The sequence below is a fragment of the Myotis yumanensis genome, unplaced genomic scaffold (assembly GCF_028538775.1).
Source record: "Myotis yumanensis isolate MYYU_CA2020_CCGP unplaced genomic scaffold, mMyoYum1.0.hap1 SCAF_1, whole genome shotgun sequence".
Lineage (NCBI taxonomy): Eukaryota > Metazoa > Chordata > Mammalia > Chiroptera > Vespertilionidae > Myotis > Myotis yumanensis.
In genome coordinates, this window is record NW_027223752.1 from 94254181 (window position 1) to 94279420 (window position 25240).

A 25240-nucleotide genomic window follows, 5' to 3' on the forward strand; every position below is an offset into this window, starting at 1 on the left:
GGAATCGAACCGTGACCTCCTGGTTCATAGGTCAGTGCTCAACCACTGGGCAGCACTGACCGGGCTGAAAAATAGACTTTTGCTTTGTCTCTTGACATAGGCCTAAAATTTCAGTATTCTGCTTCTTTCTTCCTGGCTAGGCATGTGTGTACCCGACCTTTTCTCCTCAACTTTTATTTAGCATTTTTACATAAGGCTAATATTTTCATCTTGGCTACTTTGATTTATTTTCTCTGAAGTCCTAATGCATTTTTGTGGGGATTAAACACCCCCCCCCCCCCCCGCCCCCGCCAACCTTTTGAGGTATGGGATGACCCTCCAACCAACTAGCCACCTAGCCAGGGCAATTTTTTGGAGATTTTGAAAGCTGACTCCTTATATGATATCTGAAATACTCTTCTGCCTAGCTTTATTGTGTGAAGATTTTTCTTTTTCCCATTTTTTTCCACACAATGTATGTTTATGGCTTGTCGGTTGAAAAAAGATGATTATAATTCACAGGAATACTTTATATTTTGTGGTACCAGTGGAAAAGTACTGACTTTGGTTTTGAAAGACCTTATTTAGTATCCTACTTAGTAGCTGTGTGATAGAAATTTGGGCAAGTCAACTTCAGCTTCCTTAATGTGTAAAATCAAAAAATAGTATTTACCTATGGTTGTAAGAATCAAATTAAATAATAGATAAAAAGTATTTTCTAACTTGGAGGTTTGAAAAAAATTCTAATTTAGAATTTGATATCAGCATAATAAGCTAATGGTATTAAATAATTTTAGGACTATCTTTGAGCTGAGCTAGTCTAGCCTCTCGTTTAATAACAACAGAAAGTCAGTTTCACATGTTTATTGGAAGAACCAGGATTAAAATCTTTTCTCTAATTCCTCATCTAGGACTTTTTTTTTTTAATTGAATTTACTGGGGTGACATTGGTTAATAAAATTATATAGGTTTCAAATATACAGTTCTACAGTACATCAGCTGTATATTGCATTGTGTCGTCATCACCTTAAGTCAAGTCTTCCATTACCATTTATTGCCCTTTTACCCTCATCTACCTCTCCCCAATCCCTTTTCCCACTGGTAATTACTGTTGTCTCTGTCTATGAGGTGTGTTTTTTTTTTCTTTGCTTGATCCCTTCACCTGTTCCCCCAAGCCCTCAACCCCCTTCCCCTCTGACAGCTGTCAGTCTGTTCTCCGTGTCTATGAGTCTGTTTCTATTTTGTTTGTTAGTTTTGTTATTTAGATTCCACATGTAAGTAAAATTATATGGTACTTGTCTTTCTCTGGCTGGCTTATTTCACTTAGCATAATGCTCTCCAAGTCCATCCATGATATCACAAAAGGTAAGATTTCCTGCTTTTTTAATAGTATGGCCGAGTAGAATTCTATTCTGTAGATGTGCCACAGCTTTTTTATCCACTCATCTATTAATGGGCACTTGGACTACTTCCAAATCTTGGCTATTGTAAATAGCCAAGAATCAGTTTTTCAGGTTTCTTCAGATATATTCCCAGAAGTGGAATTGCTGGGTCATAAGGCAGTTTCATTTGGGGGGGGGCTTTTTAAATTTAATTTTTATTGTTAAAATTATCAATGCACGTAGTTTAAGTAGCCAAGTACTTCTACAAAGCTTATTACAAAAAATACCAGTCACCTCCCTGCCTCCCAACCTCCAGTATTTGTTCCCCAGAGGTTGCAGGCTCAGTGTTTGATGTGCGTTGTGCATTTAGTCCACACAACAGTACCATGCTGCAGGTACGGTTATTAGCCCTACTTCACAGCTCTGAGACTTGGGGTACACAGATCCCATGAATTGCCCAAGGTCATGTAGCTAGAGAGTGTTGAAATCAGAATATGAACAAAAGCAGTTGTCTTTTACTCTCAAGGCTGCTCTCCTAACAGTGCACTCCATTGCTTTCCAATATAAATAGTGTTCACACACACATTTTTATCAGCTGAGCTAACAGTTGTGGGCTCGGGAGGACATGCTTTCTGCAGTATACTGCTACATTTCAAATGATGCTGGGGTCCAACCCCAGCAGGTCCAGGGGTCCCCAAAGGTGTGGACGGAGTCAGCGATGAAGGAATGACACGACGACAGCGTTCAGTTGATCAGCAGCCTAGCCAGGATCTCTAGCCACGATCTCCAGCCCAAGTTCTGTCCAGGTTCTCTTGCCAAGTTCTGGCCAAGTTCTGGTTCCAACCCCAGCAGGTCCAGGGGTCCCCAAAGGTGTGGACGGAGTCGGCGAAGAAGGAATGACACGGAGACAGCCTTCAGTTGATCAGCAGCCTAGCCAGGATCTCCAGCGAAGTTCTGGTTAGGATCTCCAGCCAGGTTCTGATTAGGATCTCCAGCCAAGTTCTGTCTCTAGGTTCTCCAGCCAGGTTCTTTCCAGGTTCTCTTGCCATGTTCTCTAGCTAGGTTCTCCAGCCAGGTTCTCCAGATTCTCCCGCCACGTTCTGTTTAGGTTCTCCAGCCAAGTTCTGTAGCCAGGTTCTGTCCAGGATCTTTTGCCATGTTCTCTCGCTAGGTTCTGTCTCCAGGTTCTGTCTCTAGGTTCTGTCGGCAGTTTCATTTTTAAATTTGTTTTTATTGTTGACACTATTACAGATGTCCTCCATTTCCCCCCCCCCCTTTGCCACCTCTACCTAGCCCCTGCCCCCCCCCCTCTGACCTTTAGCACACTGTTGTCTATGTCCATGGACTATATATATATATATTCTTTGGCTAATCTCTTCACATTCTTTTATCCAGACCCCCCCGATCCCCTCCTCTCTGATATTTGTCAGTCTGTTCCATGTATCCATGCCTCTGGTTGTATTTTGTTTGTCGGTTTATTTTGTTCATTAGAGTCCACATATTAATGAGATCATATGGTATTTATCTTTCTCTGACTGGCATATTTGACTTAGCATAATAATCTGCAGATCTATCCATGCTGTCACAAAGGGTAAAAGGTCCTTTTTTACAGCTGCATAGTATTCCGTCATGTAAATATACCACAGCTTTTTAATCCATTCATCTACTGATGGTCACTTGAGCTGTTTTCAGATCTTAGCTATTATAAATAACGCTGCTATGAACATAGGGGTGCATATATTCTTTCTTTTTTTAAGAAAAACAAGACTCATTTTTTAAAAAAATATAATTTATTGATTTCAGAGAGGAAGGGAGAGGGAGAGAGATAGAAACATCAGTGATGAGAGAAAATCATTGATCGGCTGCCTCCTACACACCCCCCACACCCCAGGGATTGAGCCCACAACCTGGGCATGTGCCCTTGACCGGAATCGAACCCAGGACCCTTCAGTGTGCAGGCCAATGCTCGCTCTATCCACTGAGCCAAACCAGCCAGGGCTGCATATAATTTTTTGAGACTTGATTTATGTACTAACATGTGGTCTGTCCTAGAAAATGTACTTGAAAAGAATATATCCTGCTGCTTTGGGGTGAAATGCCCTGAATTTATAATTAAATCCATCTGATCTACTGTGTTATTTAAGGCCACTATTTTTTATTTATTTTCTGTCTGGAAGACAGAAATGTCAATAGGGTATTAAAATCCCCTACTATGACTGTTGCTGTCAATCTCCCCCTTTATGTCCATTGAGATTTGCTGTACATACTTAGGTGCTCCAGTGTTGGGCACACAAATGTTTACAAGGGTTATATCCCTGCCCTCGTGGAGTTTACCTTCTAGTGTGTAAACACTTATTTACATGAGCAGCAAAAGCCTCATCTTTTCTTTTAGTGTGTGTGTTAATCCTCACCTGAGGACATTTTTTTCATTGATTTTTTTAGGAGGGCGAGAGGAGGGTAGGTAGGGAGGGAGGAAGGAAAAGAGAGAGAAAAAAACATCAATGTGAGAGAGACATATCTATTGGTTGCCTGACATACGTGCTCTTGACTGGGCATTAAAACCTGGACCCTTCAGTGTGCGGGCCAGCACTCTAACCATTGAGCACACCGTCAGTTCTTAAGACTTTTTAGTTTGTGATCTTTTAATCGCGATGCCTTGCCACTCAACTAATATGTGATGATAGTAAGCTGTTAGTGGAGGATCATTTTCTTTTGTTACATTTTCCTCCATGGTAGTCCAGTTAAGTAGATATTATGAATATAAAGTCTTGTGTATCAGCAAATGGGAGGTGTTCAGTGACATAGAAAACTTACTGGCAACACTATTGTGTAGTAACTTTCTTTGGCTTATATGTTGTCTTTATTATTACTTTAATATCAGAGTAAAATTTTAATTAATACTTAATTGAATAAAACTAAATAGAATGTATTTTTTGACAAAATGACTAGACATTTTATAAGATGATATCTCTAAGGCTAACAAAACTTTTTGTTTCCCCAATAGTGTAATATTGTTTTTATTTAGCTATGGTAATATATGATGACTTATCAACCATTGTTTTTATATGATTGAAATGGAAATAATACACTGAGCATTTTAAATTTGTATTTATTTGCAGGTATTAAATGCTATGCTAAAAGAAGTATGCACAGCATTATTGGAAGCAGATGTTAATATTAAACTAGTGAAGCAACTGAGAGAAAATGTAAAGTAAGTTCAATTAATTAGGTAATAAAACAGGCAAAACTAAATTTAGTTTTCTGGGATGAAGAGCTAACTAGAAAAGTTCTGTATCATGAAAAGTTTCTGCTGTACAGCACTGGAAAAGAATAGAACTCATATGTTAGAAGATTACGTGTATAGTGTGTTTTCATAATGATTGTTCAAAGAATAAATTACATGTGGCTTTCATTTAATTATGGATTTCTTTCCATTTTACTACTGTCTTTGGATGGATTCAATAATATACTGTATAGTATTTTAATATAAAAACCTTTTAACAATTCAGATTCTTTATAGAAAATTGGTGCCATTTTATCCTCTTCAGGCTTAAGATAGCATTAATCAGTCTCCTTCATTATTGGAGAACTAGAGGCCTGGTGCATGAAATTTGTGCACAGGGCCGGGGGTGGGAAGTCCCTCAGCCTGGCCTGCACCCTCTCGAAATCTGGGACCCCTCTCACAATCCAGGACCACTGCTCGCCTGCCTGCCCGCCTGATCCACCCCTAACCATTCTGCCTGCCTGCTTGATTGCCCCTAACTGCTCGCCTGCCTGCCAGATTGCCCCTAACCACTCTGCCTGCCTGCCTCATTGCCCCTAACCGCTTGCCTGCCTGATCACCCCTAACCATTCTGCCTGCCTGCCTGGTCGCCCCTAATTGCCTCTGCCTCGGCCCCTGCTGCTGAGGCTTCATCCAGGAGGACATCCAGAATGACGTCCAGAAGGTCGTTCGGCTGTCCGATCTAATTAGCATATTACACTTTTATTATTATAGATTGTCTTTTATTTCCCTTTTGGTTCCTTTGTCTAAATTTGAATGAAGTAGAAATGTATCTGGTCTCAGTTATCGTGTTCACAGGGAGGGTTACTGGCTGGAGTAGGGCACATAGAATAATGTAAGGAACTCAGTTAACTGCTTGCATCCTAGCCCTTGTTATGCACAGGTCATCCTCTTTTTCATGTTACCAGTCTGAGTAATAAATGTAGTACTACTATCATTTAAGTATGTAGAACTAGAGAAGTAGTCTTATTTTCTGCTAGGTTTAAATATATCTGAAGTATATATGCTGCAAGAAGAATAAATAAAATTAATACTCTGCAGTGATATGAAGACAAACTAATATTTAAATTTTTTTAAAAAGCCTTCCAAAACTAACCAATGTCTTACATCTAATATTTCATGGTACATTCTGGTACATTCTTTATAGTGTAGGCTTTTGAATCTGTAGTAACTATATGCGTGTTAATTTGAAGGTTATTAATATGAATAATTAAATATTTTTACATTCTTTGGGAGAGGAACTTCTTTTTTTAGTGTGTTAACTGGCTCTTCTTCCTCCTACCCCCAAATACCATCATCATGAAGGTCTGCTATTGATCTTGAAGAGATGGCATCTGGTCTAAACAAAAGAAAAATGATTCAGCATGCTGTATTTAAAGAACTTGTGAAGGTAAAAAGTATATCAAGCTTCTGCTATGATTCTCTATAGACTCAAAGGGTAAAAATACCTTAGCACTACAAACAGGAATACTATTTTAGAATACTTTTTTATATTTTTATAGACTGTTAATCTACATTAGAAGTATTGAGGATTATTAACTTTTCTAAAGTGGCCTAATTTTATTATAGACTTTTCTAAATACAAAATTCTGATTACAGATATGAAGTCCAGTACTATTCCTGCAAAAAAATGCCAAAGTCATGTTTTGCCTATTTGCAGGTCCTACTTTTGTACAGAAAATCACTCTGGGCAAGTGTTCTTTTCTACACTCTTCATTGTGTACAGTATTCCCTTTGAAAAGGCCAAATATCCCAACTCTTGCCTAGATATGAGCAATTTTGGTTTAACAAAGTTTTATTTTGCATGAGTAAATATAACCTTACCCTGCCTCACCTTAGAACTGATATTGTTGCTGCTGTCATGAAAATTACGGTGAAATCTTTAGAGTTTTAATAAATATGTATGCGATCTAATGGTGGGGAGAGGGGAAGGAGAAGGAACTAAAGCCTTTTTTTTCTTTCTTTCTTTTTCTTTTTAAAGAGCAACAGATGTCTGCTAGTGGTCTCCTGGTATTTTTCTCTATGTTGTGTGATTTGTTTTATTTACTCCTTTGGTTCCTGCAGAGCTGATTAGTACTTGGAGCAAGTCTAATTATCTCAGATGGCTATGTCATTTCAGTTTAGTTCTGTAGACTAATTAATAAAAAAAGGAAATTCAGAGGAAAGGAATCAGATTTATCCAGTCATACTTTTCAGTTGCAGTTGAGAAAAGTAAGACAACTAGTTGGTGGCAGACCTAGGTCTGATCTCCAAATTCCTTGTGCAGTGCTGCTCCCATTATTTCCGGATTGCTTTCATCTAACACCTGAGATGAGCACAGGATGAGTGGAAATTGTTAATTTTAGGGGTTGGCTTCTATAGGCGATTCCAGAGCATCAAGTGCTTTGTTAAAAAGCATTTATTGAGTATCTGCCTTATTCTAGACAGTATGCTAAATGCCGCTGATAACAGAAATGAGCAAGACTGGTGCTTATATTCAGAAGCTTATGGTCCAGAGCAGTGGTGTTCAAAGTAAGGTCAAACTGTTTTCACAGTAACATGAAGACATTATTTGCCTTTTTTGTCTCTTCTACTGTGTTGGTATTTGCACTGATGGTGCAAAAGCACTTGTGAGTAAAACTCCCCAGCACAAATCAAAGCACTGGTACCAAACTATACTGGTAGACATTGTACTCTTTACTACCACACACTTGCAATAAATAAATAAATTGCCAGTTTCACTTAAGAATGTCCTTGATTGCCGAGACTGGTTTGGCTCAGTGGATAGAGCGTCGGCCTGCGGACTGAAAGGTCCCAGGTTCGATTCCGGTCAAGGGCATGTACCTGGTTTGCGGGCACATCCCCAGTGGGAGATGTACAGGACGCAGCTGATCGATGTCTCTCTCTTCGATGTTTCTAACTCTCTATCTCTCTCCCTTCCTCTCTGTAAAAAATCAATAAAATATATTTTAAAAAAAAAGAATGTCCTTGATTGCCCTGACTGGTTTGGCTCAGTGGATAGAGCGTCGGCCTGCAGACTCAAGGGTCCCAGGTTCGATTCCGGTCAAGGGCATATCCCCAGTAAGGGGTGTGCAGGAGGCAGCTGATTGATGTTTCTCTCTCATCGATGTTTCTAACTCTCTATCCCTCTTCCCTCCTCTCTGTAAAAAATCAATAAAATATATTTAAAAAAAAAAAGAATGTCCTTGATGGAGCAATAGAAATTATTAGTTGTACTAAATCTTGATCCTTGAGTATACACATGTCTTTATAAGATTTTGTGTGATGAAATGGGAAATAGGGAGAAAGCCCTTTTGCTGCATATTGAAATTTGATGGTTGACTTGAGGAAAGCACATGTGTGATTGTTTGATTGTAAGCCACTTTTTTTCTACATCACCATTTTTTAAGATTATTTTTATTTTTTTAAATATATTTTAATGATTTTTTTACAAAGAGAAAGGGAGAGGGATAGGGAGTTAGAAACATCAATGAGAGAGAAACATCGATCAGCTGCCTCCTGCACACCCCCTACTGGGGATGTGCCTGCAACCACGGTACATGCCCTTGACCGGAATCGAACCTGGGACCCTTCAGTCCGCAGGCCGACGCTCTATCCACTGAGCCAAACTGGTTAGGGCTACATCACCATTTTTATGTGAATGTACAACAAATAGGTAGTCTAGTTATTCAGACTTGGGTATTTGGCAAATATTTTCTCCAAAGTAAATAAAGTAAGCCTGGCACTTTAAGGTAAATAACTAATAATATTGTGACCAGCGATAAAATTCAAGTTTTCAAGTGAAAACTAAAAACTTGTATCTCTACCTTAAGTTTGACGTGTTCCAATATTTACTTTTCTGATGAGATCAGTATTGATATTAATAAATAAAATTATTTGATGTTGTATAGTGAATGTGAATCCCAATATTTTCAAAATGACTAATGTACGATATTAGAAAATCATGTCACATGTAAGATCCATGCAAAGTGCAAGATACAATAACAGATTTTAATGTAATAGAGCAGCGATTTTCAACTGCAGTGGTACACTGGTGTGCTGCAAGAATTTTTAAAACATTCAATATCTGACTATTTAGTCAGGGGCACTGACCTCTTTTCCCTTAGGTTATAATATTAAAAAAATGACAAAAGCCAGCACAACAACAGCTGTCTGGTGTGAATGAATCAAAATTATACCTATTTTTTTTTTGTCAGATCAGCAAAAAGTACAGTATGTATTTTGGTATGCCACAGAATTTTAGTAATTAGTTTATGTGTCATGAGATGAAAAAGGTTGAAAGTCGCTGTAATAGAGTATGAAAGTTAAGAGGGTTTCATATTCTACATTGCACTAACCTTTATAAACTATGATTATAAAGGAGTCCTGAGACTAAAAATTTCCATACTATTATTGTAGAGTGCAGCTGGAAGAATAGATTTATAAAATAATAATTCAGTAAAATGCATATGTTCCAAATAGTAGGTTCATAGAGAGCTCATTCGGCCATGAGCTATAGAGAATGGAGGTAAATGTAAGATAGCATCAGTTTTCTAAAAGGAGTGGATTTATATTTAAGATAGATTTTGCCTATTTCATAAGTTCGCTTAATAACGCTAGGCAAATGTGTATTCTTTTCCTCCTTTCTCTACAATGTGGCTTTCCTCCAAATTCAAGTATAATATGGATTATGTGACTTTTATGGTATCCTTTAGCATGAGTTCAGCAAACTTACTCTTAAGGACTAAATAGTTTAGGCTTCGTGGGCCATATGGTTTCTGTTGCAACTACTCAGCTCTGCTGTTGTAGCACAAAAGCAGTAAGTGAATGGGTGTGGTAATGTTTCATTAAACTTTTTATACACATACAGTAGTTTGCCAATTTCTGATCTAGGACATTAATTACTATTACGTTTTTATTATTATACTAGAGGCCTGGTGCACGAAATTCGTGCACTCGGGGATGGGGTTCCTCAGCCCAGATTGCGAGAGGGCGCAGGCCAGGCCCAGGGACCCCACCAGTGCACTATCGGGGCCGGAGAGGGACTCGAGAGGTTGGCCAGCCCGGGAGGGGCCGAGGGAGGGCTCTAGGGCGTCTCTGGCCCCTCTCACTCAGTCCTGATTGGTGGGACCCCAGCAGCAAGCTAACCTACCAGTTGGAGCATCTGCCCCCCTGGTGGTCAGTGCACGTCATAGTGAGCAGTTGAGCGGCCTTAGCATATTACACTTTGATTGGTTGAACAGACGACCAGACACTTAGCATATTAGGCTTTTTTTAAAAATATATATTTTATTGATTTTTTACAGAGAGGAATGGAGAGGGATAGAGAGTTAGAAACATTGATAAGAGAGAAACATCGATCAGCTGCCTCCTGCACACTCCCCACTGGGGATGTGCCTACAGCCAAGGTACATGCCCTTGACTGGAATCAAACCTGGGACCCTTCAGTCCGCAGGCCAACGCTTCATCCACTGAGCCAAACCGGTTAGGCTCATATTAGGCTTTTATTATATAGGACAGAGATCCATGTTTTAAGCTCCAAACAACTGACTTGCAAATGAATTTTTTTTTTCAATGAACTTTAAAAATACCTCATGCTTGTTAGTTTGGGGACTATTCATGTATGAACCTTAATTTTCCACATTATTTTTTACTAACCCTCTAAATATAATTAATTTATAGAACAGTAGATCTTTGGTGTTGGAAAATTTGACATTTGAATGTCTTGGAACGTCTTTCACATGTAATTTATAATTTTGCTCATATATCAACGTTTGTCAAATTGAATGTAAAGATAGGTGCTGTCTCAATATTGTAGCCATTTGCCACCTGTGGTTATTGAGCACTTTTGTAATATGGCTAGTCCAAATTGAGATGTACTGTAAGTATGAAACACTTGCCAAATTTGAAGACCTACCATAGAAAAAGGGAATATAAAATATCTTAGTTTTTCAGTATAGACCACATGTTGAAATGTTAATATTTTGGGTGTATTGGGTTAAATAAAATATTAAAATTAATATTGTTTTTGCTTTTTTAAATGTCACTATTAGAAATTTAAAAATTCATATGTGGCCTATATATATATTTTCTTATTTCTGCAGTGCTGGTGTGGATTGCTCCTTTGGCTCAAACTCAGTCTCACATTCTACTTTGTCCTAAAAAATGTTTTGAGATCCTTACTCTGAATTGGTTTGGCAGTATAGGCTTGCTTATGACTTCACAATGCATTATTTTAAGTTCTTAAATTTCACTGTGTGTGTACAAAGGGAAATAGAGTTGTATTAGAATGGTAGAATAATGGTTTCCTTTTATACAAATGTCCTTAAATTATTTTTACAATTTAAAAGTTTTGGGGAGAGATGCTTTGAATGTAAGCATATGTTAACCTGATTTTATTTTTGGAATGTAGCTTGTAGACCCTGGAGTTAAAGCATGGACACCTACTAAAGGAAAACAGAATGTGATAATGTTTGTTGGATTGCAAGGGAGTGGTAAAACTACCACATGTTCAAAGGTAAATTATAATTAATTTTAAAATAAAGTTAGAGAAAAGATAGGTTTATAAAAATCAAATTTTATGTTAAATCAGGCTTTATAGTATTGTTGCTTTTCAGATTTGTGTTACTTGATGTATCTATTATATATTTGTAATAGCTTTTTGTAGGATAAGAAAAAGTAAACCCATAGTTTCTCTTGTGATTGCTTTTTTAATATATATATATATATATATATATATATATATATATATATTATTGATTTCAGAGAGGAAGAGAGAGAGAGGTAGAAACATAAATGATGAGAGAGATCATTGATCGACCACCTCCTTCATGCCCCCCAGTGGGGATCAAGCCCGTAACCCAGGCATGTACCCTTGACCAGAATCGAACCCTGGACCCTTCAGGCCACAGGCTGATGCTCTATCCAGCCAGGGCACTCGTGATTGCTTTTTGTAAAAATTACAGATCCTATATAATAAAAGCCTAATATGCGCCCTGACTGGTTTGGCTCAGTGGGTAGAGCGTTGGCCTGCGGACTTAAGGGTCCCGGGTTCGATTCCAGTCTAGGGCATGTACCTTGGTTGCAGGCACATCCCGGTAGAGGGTGTGCAGGAGGCAGCTGATCGATGCTTCTCTCTCATCGATGTTTCTAACTCTCTTTCCTTCTCCCTTTCTTTCTGTAAAAAATCAATAAAATATATATATATTTTTTAAAAGCCTAATATGCAAATCAACCGAATAGAGGAACGACTGGTCACTATGATGCACACTGACCACCAGTGGGAAGATACTCAATGCAGGAGCTTCCCCCTGGTGGTCAGTGTGCTCCCACAGGGGGCGTGCCACTCAGCCAGAAGTCCGGCTCATGGCTGGCGAGCGCAGCAGTGGTGGCTGGAGCCTCTCCCAACTCTGTGGCAGTGCTAAGGAGCAGCAAGCCGAGTGGTAAGGAGCAGCAAGCAGGCTGACGGTGAGGAGCTAGGGGTCCAAGACTGTGAGGGCACAGGCCAGGCTGAGGGACCCCCTCAGTGCATGAATTTCATGTACTGGGCCTCTACTTTCTATATATGTTATTTCTTTTACCAATAAGACTTCCCGTCCTTTAAGGAGGTGAGTATATGACTTTTTAGAGGAAAAGAAAGTTTACCTTATCTCCTATGGCTCAAGACTCTCCTATTCACAGTGTCACATCAGCATAATATAGATCTTTATTTTAAACTAGAGGCCTGGTACACGGATTCATGCACAGTGGGGTCCCTTGGCCTGGCCTGTGCCCTCCCTTAATCTGGGACCCCTCAGGAGATGTCGGATAGCCAGTTTCAGCCTGATCCCCACAGGCCCTATCCGGACAAGAGTGTCTGTCCCCTGGTGGTCAGTGCGTGTCATAGCGACCAGTCGTTCGATTGCTTCGATATATATATATAGATAGATATTCTTATGCTAATTTTTAATTTATTATACCACACTTTCCTCCAGAATTGGGTGCCTCAACTTTGTTACCACCTTTAGTTTCACAAGCTTCAACTATGTTAAAGCCTAGAAAAAAAACAAAAGATTATTTCTTAGAAGATTATGTTACTATTTTTACTTTATGGATCATCAAACTTTTTAAAATGATGTACTAAAGCAACAGACAGTATGGAATTCACCACTGTGTGTTTAAACGAGGAGTGCTTTAGACAGATCTTAAAAGAAATAACAGGAATAGAGAGAAGCAGAAGGAGTTCAGAAAGTATGCAAAGGCAGGATGATAAGCATGCAATTAAAAATTTTTACTACAGTCATTGGTTGCTTGATCATCTTATATCCTTTGAATGTGACTATATGGCAGAATTTAAACTCTTTAGGAAAGTTACTGTGTTCAAAAATTCAATAATATTACTCAGGAGAATATGGGTAGTTTTACTTAATTCCTTAAGTAAATAACAAGGATAAACAGTAAAAATTCTGTATATAATAATGTATTTTTATTGATATTACATATTTTTTAATCTTCCTTTCCCAGTTAGCTTATTATTACCAGAGGAAAGGTTGGAAGACCTGTTTGATATGTGCAGACACATTCAGAGCAGGTAATGTGTTGAAATTTAAAATTTTGTTTCCTGTAATTTTTATTTTTAAGTTTGAGAATTCATTAACTCTTTATCTCGTAGGGGCTTTTGACCAACTAAAACAGAATGCTACCAAAGCAAGAATTCCATTCTATGGAAGGTGGGTTTTTGTTTTTTATTTTGATACTCAAGTGCCTCATCTTGTCTCTTTATTTTATGTTATCTAGTTACCTTTTAATATATACTAATATATACTCATAAGTTTAAATTCTTTCAGGAACAAAGTGGGAATATAATTAATAAGTTGGTAACTTTTATTACTATAACATAACTCTTCTGGTTCAACCTGATAGATTAAAGTAGAAATTGTTTAGTTTTTAATTCTGCTTTGCATGCTTATCATCCTGCCTTTGCATACTTTCTGAACTCCTTCTGCTTCTCTCTATTCCTGTTATTTCTTTTAAGATCTGTCTAAAGCACTCCTCGTTTAAACACACAGTGGTGAATTCCATACTGTCTGTTGCTTTAGTACATCATTTTAAAAAGTTTGATGATCTGCCTGGTTGGGTAGCTCAGTTGAACTATATCTGCAATGTTAAATTTATATATAGTATTTGGTGGGGGAGGTGGTAGATACAGAACTGTTATGTTATTTGTTCTATCTTTTTAAACAAACACATTATTTTAATTAAAAGTTTTAAATTAAAGAAGTGAAATCACTAATAGTTTCACTTCCCACTTAACAGTTTTTAGCATGTCCATCTATGCTTGATTTCAATATCTTTACAAATCAAATGAACACACAGATATAGATAGATAAGTAGGTAGATAGATGGATGGGTGGATGGATGGATAGATGGATAGATAGATAGATCATTTTAAATTAAAATAGACTCTTACAGTGCTTTGTACCTCAATTGCTGTGGTAGTGGTTATATGAGTTACGTAAATTTGTCAAATTAATAAAAATGAACATTTAAAATAGTGCATTTTATTGTATGTAAATATGCCACTATAGAGTTGATTAAAAATGGGATCTTCTGACAAGATAGTGATTCTTACTGGGAGGGAGTGAGGTGCTAGTTATGTTGTTTCTTGATCTTGGTGTGTTTGCTTTGCGAAAATTCATTGAGTTGATCATTTGTGTGACTTTTCTATGTAATACTTCATTAAAACAAATTCTAAGAAAATGGGATCTTAATAATTCTGTAACAGACAATATACTGTTTAAGATAATTCTTTTTTATGACATCATTGTATTCCTTTGTATGTATGTATGTATATTATTAAGCACTTTCCTTATGAACATATCTGATCATATATCTGGTAGTAACTAATCTGTATTTTCTTTATCAACATTTTCTTGCCTGTTCTAACCAACTAATTTCCCTGGATAAATTTTAGAATTCTTTATTAAATTTCAAAATGAAAAATCACCCCAAGATTTTTATTGGAACTACATTGAAATCAGTTAATTTAGGGGAGAACTGACATCTTTACTATATTTGTATAGTTCCATTTAGGAATCTGCTATATCTTTTTTGTTAAAAAAGATTTTTATATCCATAACTAGTAATTTTCTTCATTTAAATCTCACACATACTCTTTTTTTTTTTAATATATTTTATTGATTTTTTACAGAGGGGAAAGGAGGGGGATAGAGAGTTAGAAACATCGATGAGAGAGAAACATCAATCAGCTGCCTCCTGCACTCCCCCTACTGGGAATGTGCCCTCAACCAAGGTACATGCCCTTGACCGGAATCGAACCTGGGACCCTTCAGTCTGCAGGCTGATGCTCTATCCACTGAGCCAAACCGGTTAGGGTTCACACATACTCTTATTAAGTGTATTTCCTACCTAATTTGTGTTGTTATCTTAGGGAAAAACATTTTTTTTAGATTATGTCTTTTCATTTGACAGTATTGATCTGTATAAAAAGTTGCCACTAATCAAGAGAATACAAATTAAAATTTGATCTCATTATTTTATTTTCAAAGTGAAACATTTTTGAAGATTGTAAAAATGTAGTGCAATAGGAATGAAATTAAATGTTGTGGAGGACACTTTTGTTTTAAAAATCAAAAGTCTAAACGGTCAGACCAATTTATTTAAGGTCAACCTATAGAGGTGGATCATAACAATTTCAAAGAAGCAACATTAATGTGTTTCTCATTGACTATATTTTTAATACCAAGAAATTAGAAAAACCTTAAATGACCAACAATGAGACATTTATTAATAAACGATGACATAGCTATCTGATAGAATGCTTATAGCCTAAAAGTCATACTTTACAGGAACATTTAATGGTTTTTGTAATGCTTACAAAAGGGTATTAAATAGAAAAGCATGTGTGAAATACTAGGTAACATAAATTCAATTACTGTATTTTTAAAAGTTGAAGGAAACACAATTTATTCAAGAAAGACATACAGCAGAATCATACAGAATTTTGTAATTGGGAAATTGGATACCGCTTTATGCTGATCATATATCAAATTGCTATATATAATACTTATTAGATTTTATTCTTCTAAATTGAAATTGAGATCATTATGACCTTTCTATAATAGATTAAAGGAAGTTTTGGTGTTGTGGTTGTTAAATCATTGTACATGTTAAATAGCTATACAGAAATGGATCCTGTTATCATTGCCTCTGAAGGAGTGGAGAAATTCAAAAATGAAAATTTTGAAATTATTATTGTTGATACAAGTGGCCGTCATAAACAAGAAGACTCTTTGTTTGAAGAAATGCTTCAAGTTGCTAATGCTATAGTAAGTAGCTTCAGTTTAATATTATGAAGTCTTTGGTTAAGTTAATTGTAAACCCTGATTGAGTTTATGATCTGTATAAATTATTTTTTGACTATAAGACAGGTTCCAAGTACTTTATTTTTGTTTTGGGTACCTCTATCTGTATGAAAATAATTTTTTATCTTCTCTATTAAGTACGAAATTTTCATGAGCAAGTATCAGAAAAATAATTTCCTATCTCATTCATCTTATATAAGTGTGTATGAGAAGACAAACAAAAAAATTCAGGAATGAACCTTTAATAACTGTTGCATTTCCTTTCTGTAAATACTTACATTAAGTTAGAAACATTTACTTTAGAATGTTCAAAGTGAAGCACTTAAAAATAGTAATCATCACTTAGTTTCTCTTTAGAATTTTGATGGAAGTAATTTGGAAAGAAGAAGCAGTTTATAGGTAACCTGTAGCACATACTATAAACCCATGTTTTGCCACTGGGTGGAGGCTATAATTCTTTGCTTACTGGTACATTATAATAAGTTTCTTTTTAGCTATGCAAATATTTTGACCTAGTTAAGCACAGCGAAGAGAAATAGCCTCACCTATATTTTATTCAATTTGGTTTCCATGTACACTCTTCTACTTTTTCTTTTTCTCTGATTTACTTTTGCTCTTCTTTGCCTACAGTGTTATTCTTCCAGATCTTTGTATAACTTTTTTCTGTTTATTCAGGGCTTGGCCCAAATGTTACCTCTAGAGAAGCCTTCCCTGATTACCCTACCTAAAGAAGTTTCCCTCACCTCAAAACTGATATTTTCTATCCCATTTTACTTGTTGTATACCTATTTAATTATCAGTCTCCTCTGACTAGAATGTAAGTTGCACTAGGACAAGGATTTTCTTATTCATCTCTTTGTCTTAGGACCTAATAGTGCCTAATATATAGTACTCCCTCAATAAATATTTATTGATTGGATGAATAATTACTTATAATAAATATTTTATATAGCTTCTAATGATGAAATTGCTAAAGATCAGGAAAAATATGTATCTTTTCTATTTAAATTTTCTAGCAACCTGATAACATTGTTTATGTGATGGATGCCTCCATTGGGCAGGCCTGTGAAGCCCAGGCAAAGGCTTTTAAAGATAAAGTAGATGTAGCCTCAGTTATAGTGACAAAACTTGATGGCCACGCAAAAGGAGGTGGTGCACTCAGTGCGTAAGTATCACTGATGCTCTTGTGCTATGTCTTAGGCTTATATGGTGTGTGTGTGTCTATGTGTGTGTGTGTGTGTCTGTGTGTATGCGTGCATGAGCACGTGTGCGTATTTACAGATTTCTTATTGATTATTTAAAATATATTCCAATAGTGGACCTAATATGGTCTATGAAAGAAGTTTAAATAGAAACAAAATTTTGGAGTCCCTCTAATACATAGTTTTGTTTTAACTAGTTAAAAGAAATTTTAGCTATGTTCTCTGTCTAATTAGCTTTGAAATATGCAAGAAATTTGTTTTCCTTTTATGTTTTCTTTTTGCAGAGTTGCTGCGACAAAAAGTCCGATTATTTTCATTGGTACAGGGGAACATATAGATGACTTTGAACCTTTTAAAACACAGCCTTTCATCAGCAAACTTCTTGGTATGTATGATGGTAGAATACACAGAAATCTCCAAGAAATAGCATGGATCTTTAGGACAGATTAGGGTTTTAATTCTGCCCACTCACTTACTAGTTCAGGAAAATCATATCCTTCTATGATTTATCTTCCTTACCTGTCAAATAGGGATGGTGGTTATTTGCTTCCTGTGGTTAGAGTGTTAACATGAGCTATTAGATGGCAAGTTTTTTGGAAAAGTTATAGAGCACAATACAAAAATACGTGGTTGTACTAATAGCAGTGAAAATGGCAATAAAACTTTTATAATGTCTCCAGCTGTTATAGAGAGCATGGAATTTGGAATTAAACCCTGGGTTGGCATCCCTGCTTTGTCACTTAACCTCTCTAGCTTCAGTTTTCGCACCTATAAAGTGAAATAGAAATAACAGACCTGCCTGTCTCACAGGGTTATTATGTATGTGCATGTATTTTGTGTAATGTAAAGTAAGGTATGCTATTAGTTGTTAATTTTACTTTTTTACATATTATAGGTATGGGTGACATTGAAGGACTGATAGATAAAGTCAACGAGTTGAAGTTGGATGACAATGAAGCACTTATAGAGAAGTTGAAACATGGTATATAAGGAGCCAAAAGCATTTTATCTCAGAATATCTTCTATTGCTTGCTTTTTAATAAAACTAGTATTTATTTGTTTGAAATGATAAGTCTATTACTAAAGCCAGTGCCTGAAATGTTTATTTTTTAGATGATTTATATGCAAATCATTTTAAATTTCAGACATCTGAGCAATTTAATTTTAGTCATCCTAGTGGGTATAGTTTATCTGCCTTGTTTTCAAGTGTCTTGTGTATTTTTTTATTCCATTTTCTCTGATAGAATGTAAGCTTCTCTAGGATAGGATCTGTGTATCTGTATATTCTCTCTTGAATTCATTCTATGATCTTGCACATAACTGCTCAGTGACTATTTATTGATTGGATATTTTGTAAGTGTGCTTCAAGATGAACCCATAATGAAAGAAAATATTAGTTTTATGAAATGAAATGTACATTCTCTAATATATCTGACTCATTGTATTTCAGGTCAATTTACGTTGCGAGACATGTATGAACAATTTCAAAATATTATGAAAATGGGCCCCTTCAGTCAAATCTTGGTTAGTTATCCTAAAAAGTTTTTTTCTAACTTGTTTTGTTTTTCATTGAAATTTCTAAGAACAGATGTACTTGCTTTAATAATTTTTAATATTTGGGTAAAAATATATACTTTAAAAACTTAGTATCAATGTTAAAGCCAATAATTAAATGTCAACATTCGGAATAATTCATCTCAAGCTGTTACTGATTTTATGTTTAAATATATCTGTTTTAGGGGATGATCCCTGGTTTTGGAACAGATTTTATGAGCAAAGGAAATGAACAGGAGTCAATGGCAAGGCTAAAGAAATTAATGACGATAATGGATAGTATGAATGATCAAGGTAAGTTGGTAGATTACTTGTTCTGCATACCAGCAAGTTGAGAGTTTCACTGTGGTCTTGTGGACAAGATGGAGAAAAATTGAGACTGCAGGCTTTTGTTAGGTAGATTTGTATTTGTTTGAAAGCTCTTACTCAGAGGTTAATGATTAGTAGATAGACTTCATCATTGAGAAAAAGGTCTAGTTCCATGGAAACAACACTAGTTCTTCATGATGTTGGTAGAAAGAACTTAAAAGGGGAGCTCTGTAGTCAAATAAATTTGGTGGAAGGCCAGGTTTAAAAGAAACTAATAAGTGTATTTATAAGTCTCTTCAGATCTCTAGTATGCTAACGTGAAATGATATTTATGAGGGAGGGATAGTTTAAGCAATGTTTACAAACTTATTTTGCTCTGAAACTGATTGTTCATTTTTCAGTCTTCTTAGATGAAGTACATTGCTCTATCTCTCTAATCCTTTAATATCACTGCCTTCTATATTTCAGGTCTTTTATCCAGTTCTCATTCCATTAGCATTTCTAGTCCCAAGACCCCTTTATCTTTATACTAGTTTTTAAGCACCCTTTCTGATTCAATCCAGCATGTGTATCATACATACCCTTTTTTAAGGCTCTTTACCACTTGACCTCTGACCTCATTTACAAAGAAATACATGCTTTTTTTTTTTTGTCTCTACCTCTTTCCTAAGCTCTAGGGCTTTCATAGTAATTTAAATAAGATTCTGTCTTTCTTATCTCTTATCTTCAACACTGCAAGAAGTTTTGCATATAGAATTAATAATTGCAGCCATATCTAGAGTACTTTACTCTGTCCTAGGCATTGTCCTTAGACACTGTCCTGAGGACTTAACATATATTATTAAACCACTTAATTTTCACGACAAATCTTAAGGGACAATTCTGGAGTCAAAATCCATTGTTATCTAGCTTTTACAGATTAGGAAACTGAGATGCAGGGAGGTTGAATAATTTCCTCAAAATCACTAGCTGGAGTGGAGAAGGTGGGCTTCAAACTCAATCATTCTTGGCTCAAGAGTCTACACTCTGGATCACCTTCTCTTTAGGTGCTCACTAAATGATGGACATCTTTGTTTTCATGTTTGAAAGTTTTCTGAGGCAAATCAGATCCAAAATGTAGTGCTTCTCCCTTGGTGAGTGGCACTTCTATCTATCTCCTCAGTCACCCAAACTAGAAATGGGTCAACTTAGATTTATATCCTTGCTGATTTTTGGTTTAATGGTTGTATTGATTGTGAAGATAGAAGTATTAAAATGCCTAACTTTTCTCTTTTCAATTATGTCAGTTTTGCTTTATATATTTTGAAGCTTTTTTGTTGGGTGTATACACATTTAGAATTTTTATGTGAATGACCCTTTTACCATTATGTATGTAATGTCCTCCTTTGTTCTGAATCTACTTTGATATTAATGCAACCTCTTCAACTTTTTTTTAATATGTTTTTATTGATTTCAGAGAGAGAAAGGAAGGGAGATAGAAACATTGATGAGAGAGAACCATCAATTGGCTGCCCCCTACTGGGGATTGGGCCACAACCTGGGCTTATGCCTTGTCCAGGAATCGAACCAGCTGCCTCTGGGTGCATGGGACAAGGTTCAACCAACTGAGCCACACCAGCCAGGCTTCAGTTTTTTTTTTTAATTAGTTGTTTGCATTGTGTATCTTTTTTCATCCTTTTACTTTTTAAAAAAATATTTTTTTATTGATTTCAGAGAAGAAGGGAGAGAGAGAGATAGAAACATCAATGATGAGAGAGAATCATTGATCGGCTGCCTCCTGCATGCCCTCTACTGGGGATCAAGCCTGCAACCCAGATATGTGCCCTGATGGGAAATCAAACCATGACCTCCTGGTTCATAGATCAACCCTCAACCACTGAGCCATGCTGGCTGGATCCATCTTTTTATTTTTAACTTACCTATATCAAATTTTTTAAAATATATCTTTATTGTTGGGAGTATTACAGATGTCCTCTTTTTTTCCCCATTGACTCTTTCTAGCCCACTCCCACCACCCCCCGCTCTGCCCCAGGCTTTCACCATACTTGTCTGTGTCCTTGGGTTATGTATATCCTATCTAATAAAAGAGGAATATGCAAATTAACCATCACTCTGTCACAAAGATGGTGGCGCCCAGTACCCTCAGCCCCGCCGCTGGAATGTTTGGGCCTGTCGGCCCGGCCAGAGGTCACAGGGACCAAGCAGAGAAGCAGGATCCACCCACTCCAGTAGAGGATCAAGCCTCGCTGCTCTGCCGCCTCTGGAGTGTCTGAGGCCAGCAGGGCCTACTTGGCCATCGCTGCAGTGACCCGCGAGCAGGCAAGCGCGGCCCATGAGCAGGCAAGCGCAGCCCACAGGCAGCACCCAGCAGGTCCTTTTTGGCCATCGCTGTGGCAACCCGGGAGCAGGCAAGCGCGCCCGCAGACAGCACCCAGCAGGGCCTGCTTGCCCATCGCCACGGCAACCCGGGAGCAGGCAAGTACGCCCGCAGACAACACCCAGCAGGGCCTGCTTGCCCATCGCTGTGGTGAGGAGCAGGCAGGCCCCGCAGAGAGCAGAGAACCAAGGGTAGCGGGCCCAAGCCATCAGTAGGACAACCCCTAAGGGCTCTCGGATTGGAGAGGGTGCAGGTCAGGCTGAGGGACCCCCCACCCCCAGCACGAATTTCGTGCACCGGGCCTCTAGTATACATATAAGTTCTTTGGTTAATCTCTTCCTACCATCCATTCACCTCCGCCTTCCCTCTGAGCTTCATCAGTCTTTTCCATGTTTCTATGTCTCTAGATCTGTTTAGTTCATCAGTTTATTTTGTTCTTTATATTCTACATATGAGTGAGATCATGTGATACTTGTCTTTCTCTGACTGGCTTATTTCACTTAGCATAGTACTCCAGGTCCCTCCAGGGTGTCATATTTAAAGTGAGTTTTATATCAACAGCATGTAATTGGGTGGTTTATCTTTTAATACATTCTGATGATCTCTTTTAACTGATATATTGTTTATATATTAAGATTTATTTCTAATTCTGTTTGTTCCCTCTGGTTTTGTTCTTCTGCTTTCTTTTTTCTATGTGCCTATGGGTTATTTGAACATTATTTAAATTACCTACGGTGTTATTGAGTATATCTCTGAATATTTTCTTAGTGACTGCTCTAAGTATTACAATGTACATACGTATTTAACTTACCACGGCTACTTGTATCAATGTTTTACCACTTCAAGTGGAATAGAGAAACCTTAACATCACCTTAGATTTTAGTGAGTTCTACTTCCTAAATATTTCTCATATATTCCCTGTTTTCTTTGCCTCTATATCCCCTTCATAGCTACATTAGCCTTCCCAACATTTCCCTTTCTATTTTTTCACTCCTCTTTTCAATCTTTCTTCCTCACTGCCACAGAATGGTCTTTCTAAACATAGTAGTTCTGGGCTCAAATCTTTCCATTGTTCTTTATTGTCTTCATGATGAATTTCGAACTCCTAAGCTTGGCATACAAGTTCTGTTATAACTTGCCCTCACCTTACTCTTACAACTTATTAAATCTTTCCCCTCTTACCCATGCTTGATTTCTAATACACATAGTTATTACTGTAGGAATCTATGTTCAACTTCCTAGAATGTCCCCTTCTCCTTTCTCTTCTGTACTTACCTCATACTTGTCCTTCAGGACTACTCAGTTAAAGAGAAACCACCACATAGACTCTTCCTGACTTCCTTTCTTGTTTAAATTATGTCTCCTTCTGCTATTTGCTTAACTCTATTATATTGCTTGCCATGATGTGCTGTTATTAGCTTATCTTCTTTCTCTCACTCTGAGCTCTTGAAAGAAATATGATACACATTTCCTAAATATTTAATAGTGAAGATGTGGCTTAAAATCTGCATTTATGAAGTTGATTTAGAAGTTTTAAGGTACTATAAGCTTATTATGTGACAATTTAATATTGTATTGTATTGGTAATCAGACTTCATCTGGATTTCAGTTTACTTCTGGACAGAATGCTTAGAGGGCATAGACAAATTAGAAGTTGTATTTAGAAAATCAGGATGATAAATGGAGGTCTAAAGAGTTGGATATTTGTTACCTAGAGGAAATTCATAGGTCACACGTGGCTCTCAAATATTTAAAAGACTTATTCTTTGTGCCTGCTGAGGAGACATTTATGCAAATGGGAAGAAATACCAGGAAAACATATTTCATTTTAATATGTAAAAAGATTTTCTATAATTACAGAAATAATAGAGTGGGTTATCTCTCCTGGGGATATCAAGGCCGAGGCTAGATGACCACTTATTGGGGGATGTTGTAGAGAGAATGCAGGCATAATAGAAATTTTGATTAAAGGCCATTTCATTTCTGAGATTTTATGCAACTAATACCAGAAGAAATGTGCCTCATATTCTAAGAGTTATCAAAACACTGAAGCAAATTAACTCATTCTTTATGTTACAGAAAGGATTAAAATACTAGTAGTAATTACTTGATAATAGAAAATAAAACAATTATTCTGTTAATATAGGTAGATCTACCTAGTTTTGCTTGCTTATATGCCTAAATTTATGACTTAAAGGTTAATGGCATTTAGAGCTAAGGTGAGCACTTTTGTTCTTTTTTGAAATATACCTTTTAGCTCTGATACATGCTCTGAGGAGCAGTTAGATATGAGATATGGAAAGGATGGACATGCATTTCAAAGGTTTTCAGAATGTTCTATTTTACTTAAACTGTAGGGTAAGTACATATTAGTTTTTTTGTTTTTTTGTATAGCTTATGAATATAAATTTCTTTGTAATATATTCCATGTTTAACTTTTAATAATCAGGTAAACAGGGCTGATAACATTTGTTACATCTGGTTGTGGTTTGTCCATTATAATTACTTTTATGTGTGTAAGATATTTGCATATAACTGCTTTGATAATGAAAGTTAATGGTATGTAAGTGAAAGTGATTGACCCTTCCTTGCCTGCAGAACTTGACAGTACAGATGGTGCCAAGGTATTTAGTAAGCAACCAGGAAGAATCCAGAGAGTAGCAAGAGGATCAGGTGTGTCAACGAGAGACGTTCAAGAACTTTTGACACAATATACCAAATTTGCACAAATGGTAAAAAAGATGGGAGGTATCAAAGGACTTTTCAAAGGTAAGGAAAATAAGCTCGTCATTTTAGTTAACACACTGAAAGGAAAGAAAGTAAAAATTAAAGCCAGGAATACTGCCAGTATTAGAAAATATATTGGTTCATAATGTGATTTCTCATTTATCTGTTTTCATATTTAAGGTAATAAGCACTCAGATTTTTTTTAAACTTAATGAACTTATTTTTTGAAATGTAATATATATTAAAGAAAATGTAGAGAATATAAGATAAAAATTTAAAATACCCATTACCTTTACTCCCCAGAGAATTTCATGGGTCCTATTCCAAATAATATTTGATATAACTTGTGTTTTCTGTCGATACATTGTGACTGTTTTCCATATTGTCAAATTTTCTTCAAAATATAACTTTTTAACCACTGCATACTATTGCAATTGAGCATATATCTTTGTTTAATGAAATGCTTCTTCGTTGGATATTTAGGCTGATTCATCTGCTTCTCTATCAATATCAGCTTTTGTATCAGTTTCTGTGCCATCTTCCATGAGCCAAGGGATTTTTGTTTGTTTGATTAGAAACAGTAGATGCTGAATAAATTTTGTAATAATTTCATATTTCCAATTTAGTGGTCAAATATTTTTCAATATATGTTTTTTAGATTACTAATAAAGCTTAACTTATCTGTGCATTTACTGGTTTGAATTTCCTTTGTGAGTCACCTCTTAGGTTAGCTGTTATTTCTTTGTTGTTGATGTTATTGCTTTGTAATAACTCTTTAAAATCCTTGGTTTATATCTGCAAATATTTTCCCAGTTTTTTATTTGTCTTTAATATATATTTACATACATATATATATTTTGTTGTTGTTGTTGTTAATCCTCGCCCGAGGATATTTTTTCCATTGATTTTTTAAAAATATATTTTGTTGATTTTTTACAGAGAGGTAGGGAGAGGGATAGAGAGCTAGAAATATCGATGAGAGAGAAGCATTGATCACCTGCCTCCTGCACACCCCCTACTGGGGATGTGCCTGCAACCAAGGTACATGCCCTTGACCAGAACCGAACCTGGGACCCTTCAGTCCC

General features: G+C 36.5%; 1 protein-coding gene across 1 annotated transcript in view; it reads left to right on the forward strand.

Annotated features, from left to right (window-relative positions):
* Window positions 1–25240, forward strand: part of SRP54 (signal recognition particle 54) — a 49909-nt gene that overhangs the window by 18722 nt on the left and 5947 nt on the right. Inside the window, exons 3-14 of the mRNA XM_070427932.1 lie at window positions 4481–4572; window positions 5950–6034; window positions 11036–11140; window positions 13126–13192; window positions 13274–13331; window positions 15800–15950; window positions 17003–17151; window positions 17473–17573; window positions 18084–18170; window positions 18639–18712; window positions 18928–19036; window positions 24027–24197. Coding sequence (XP_070284033.1) covers window positions 4481–4572; window positions 5950–6034; window positions 11036–11140; window positions 13126–13192; window positions 13274–13331; window positions 15800–15950; window positions 17003–17151; window positions 17473–17573; window positions 18084–18170; window positions 18639–18712; window positions 18928–19036; window positions 24027–24197 — 1249 coding nt within the window. The remainder of the gene's footprint in view (window positions 1–4480; window positions 4573–5949; window positions 6035–11035; window positions 11141–13125; window positions 13193–13273; window positions 13332–15799; window positions 15951–17002; window positions 17152–17472; window positions 17574–18083; window positions 18171–18638; window positions 18713–18927; window positions 19037–24026; window positions 24198–25240) is intronic.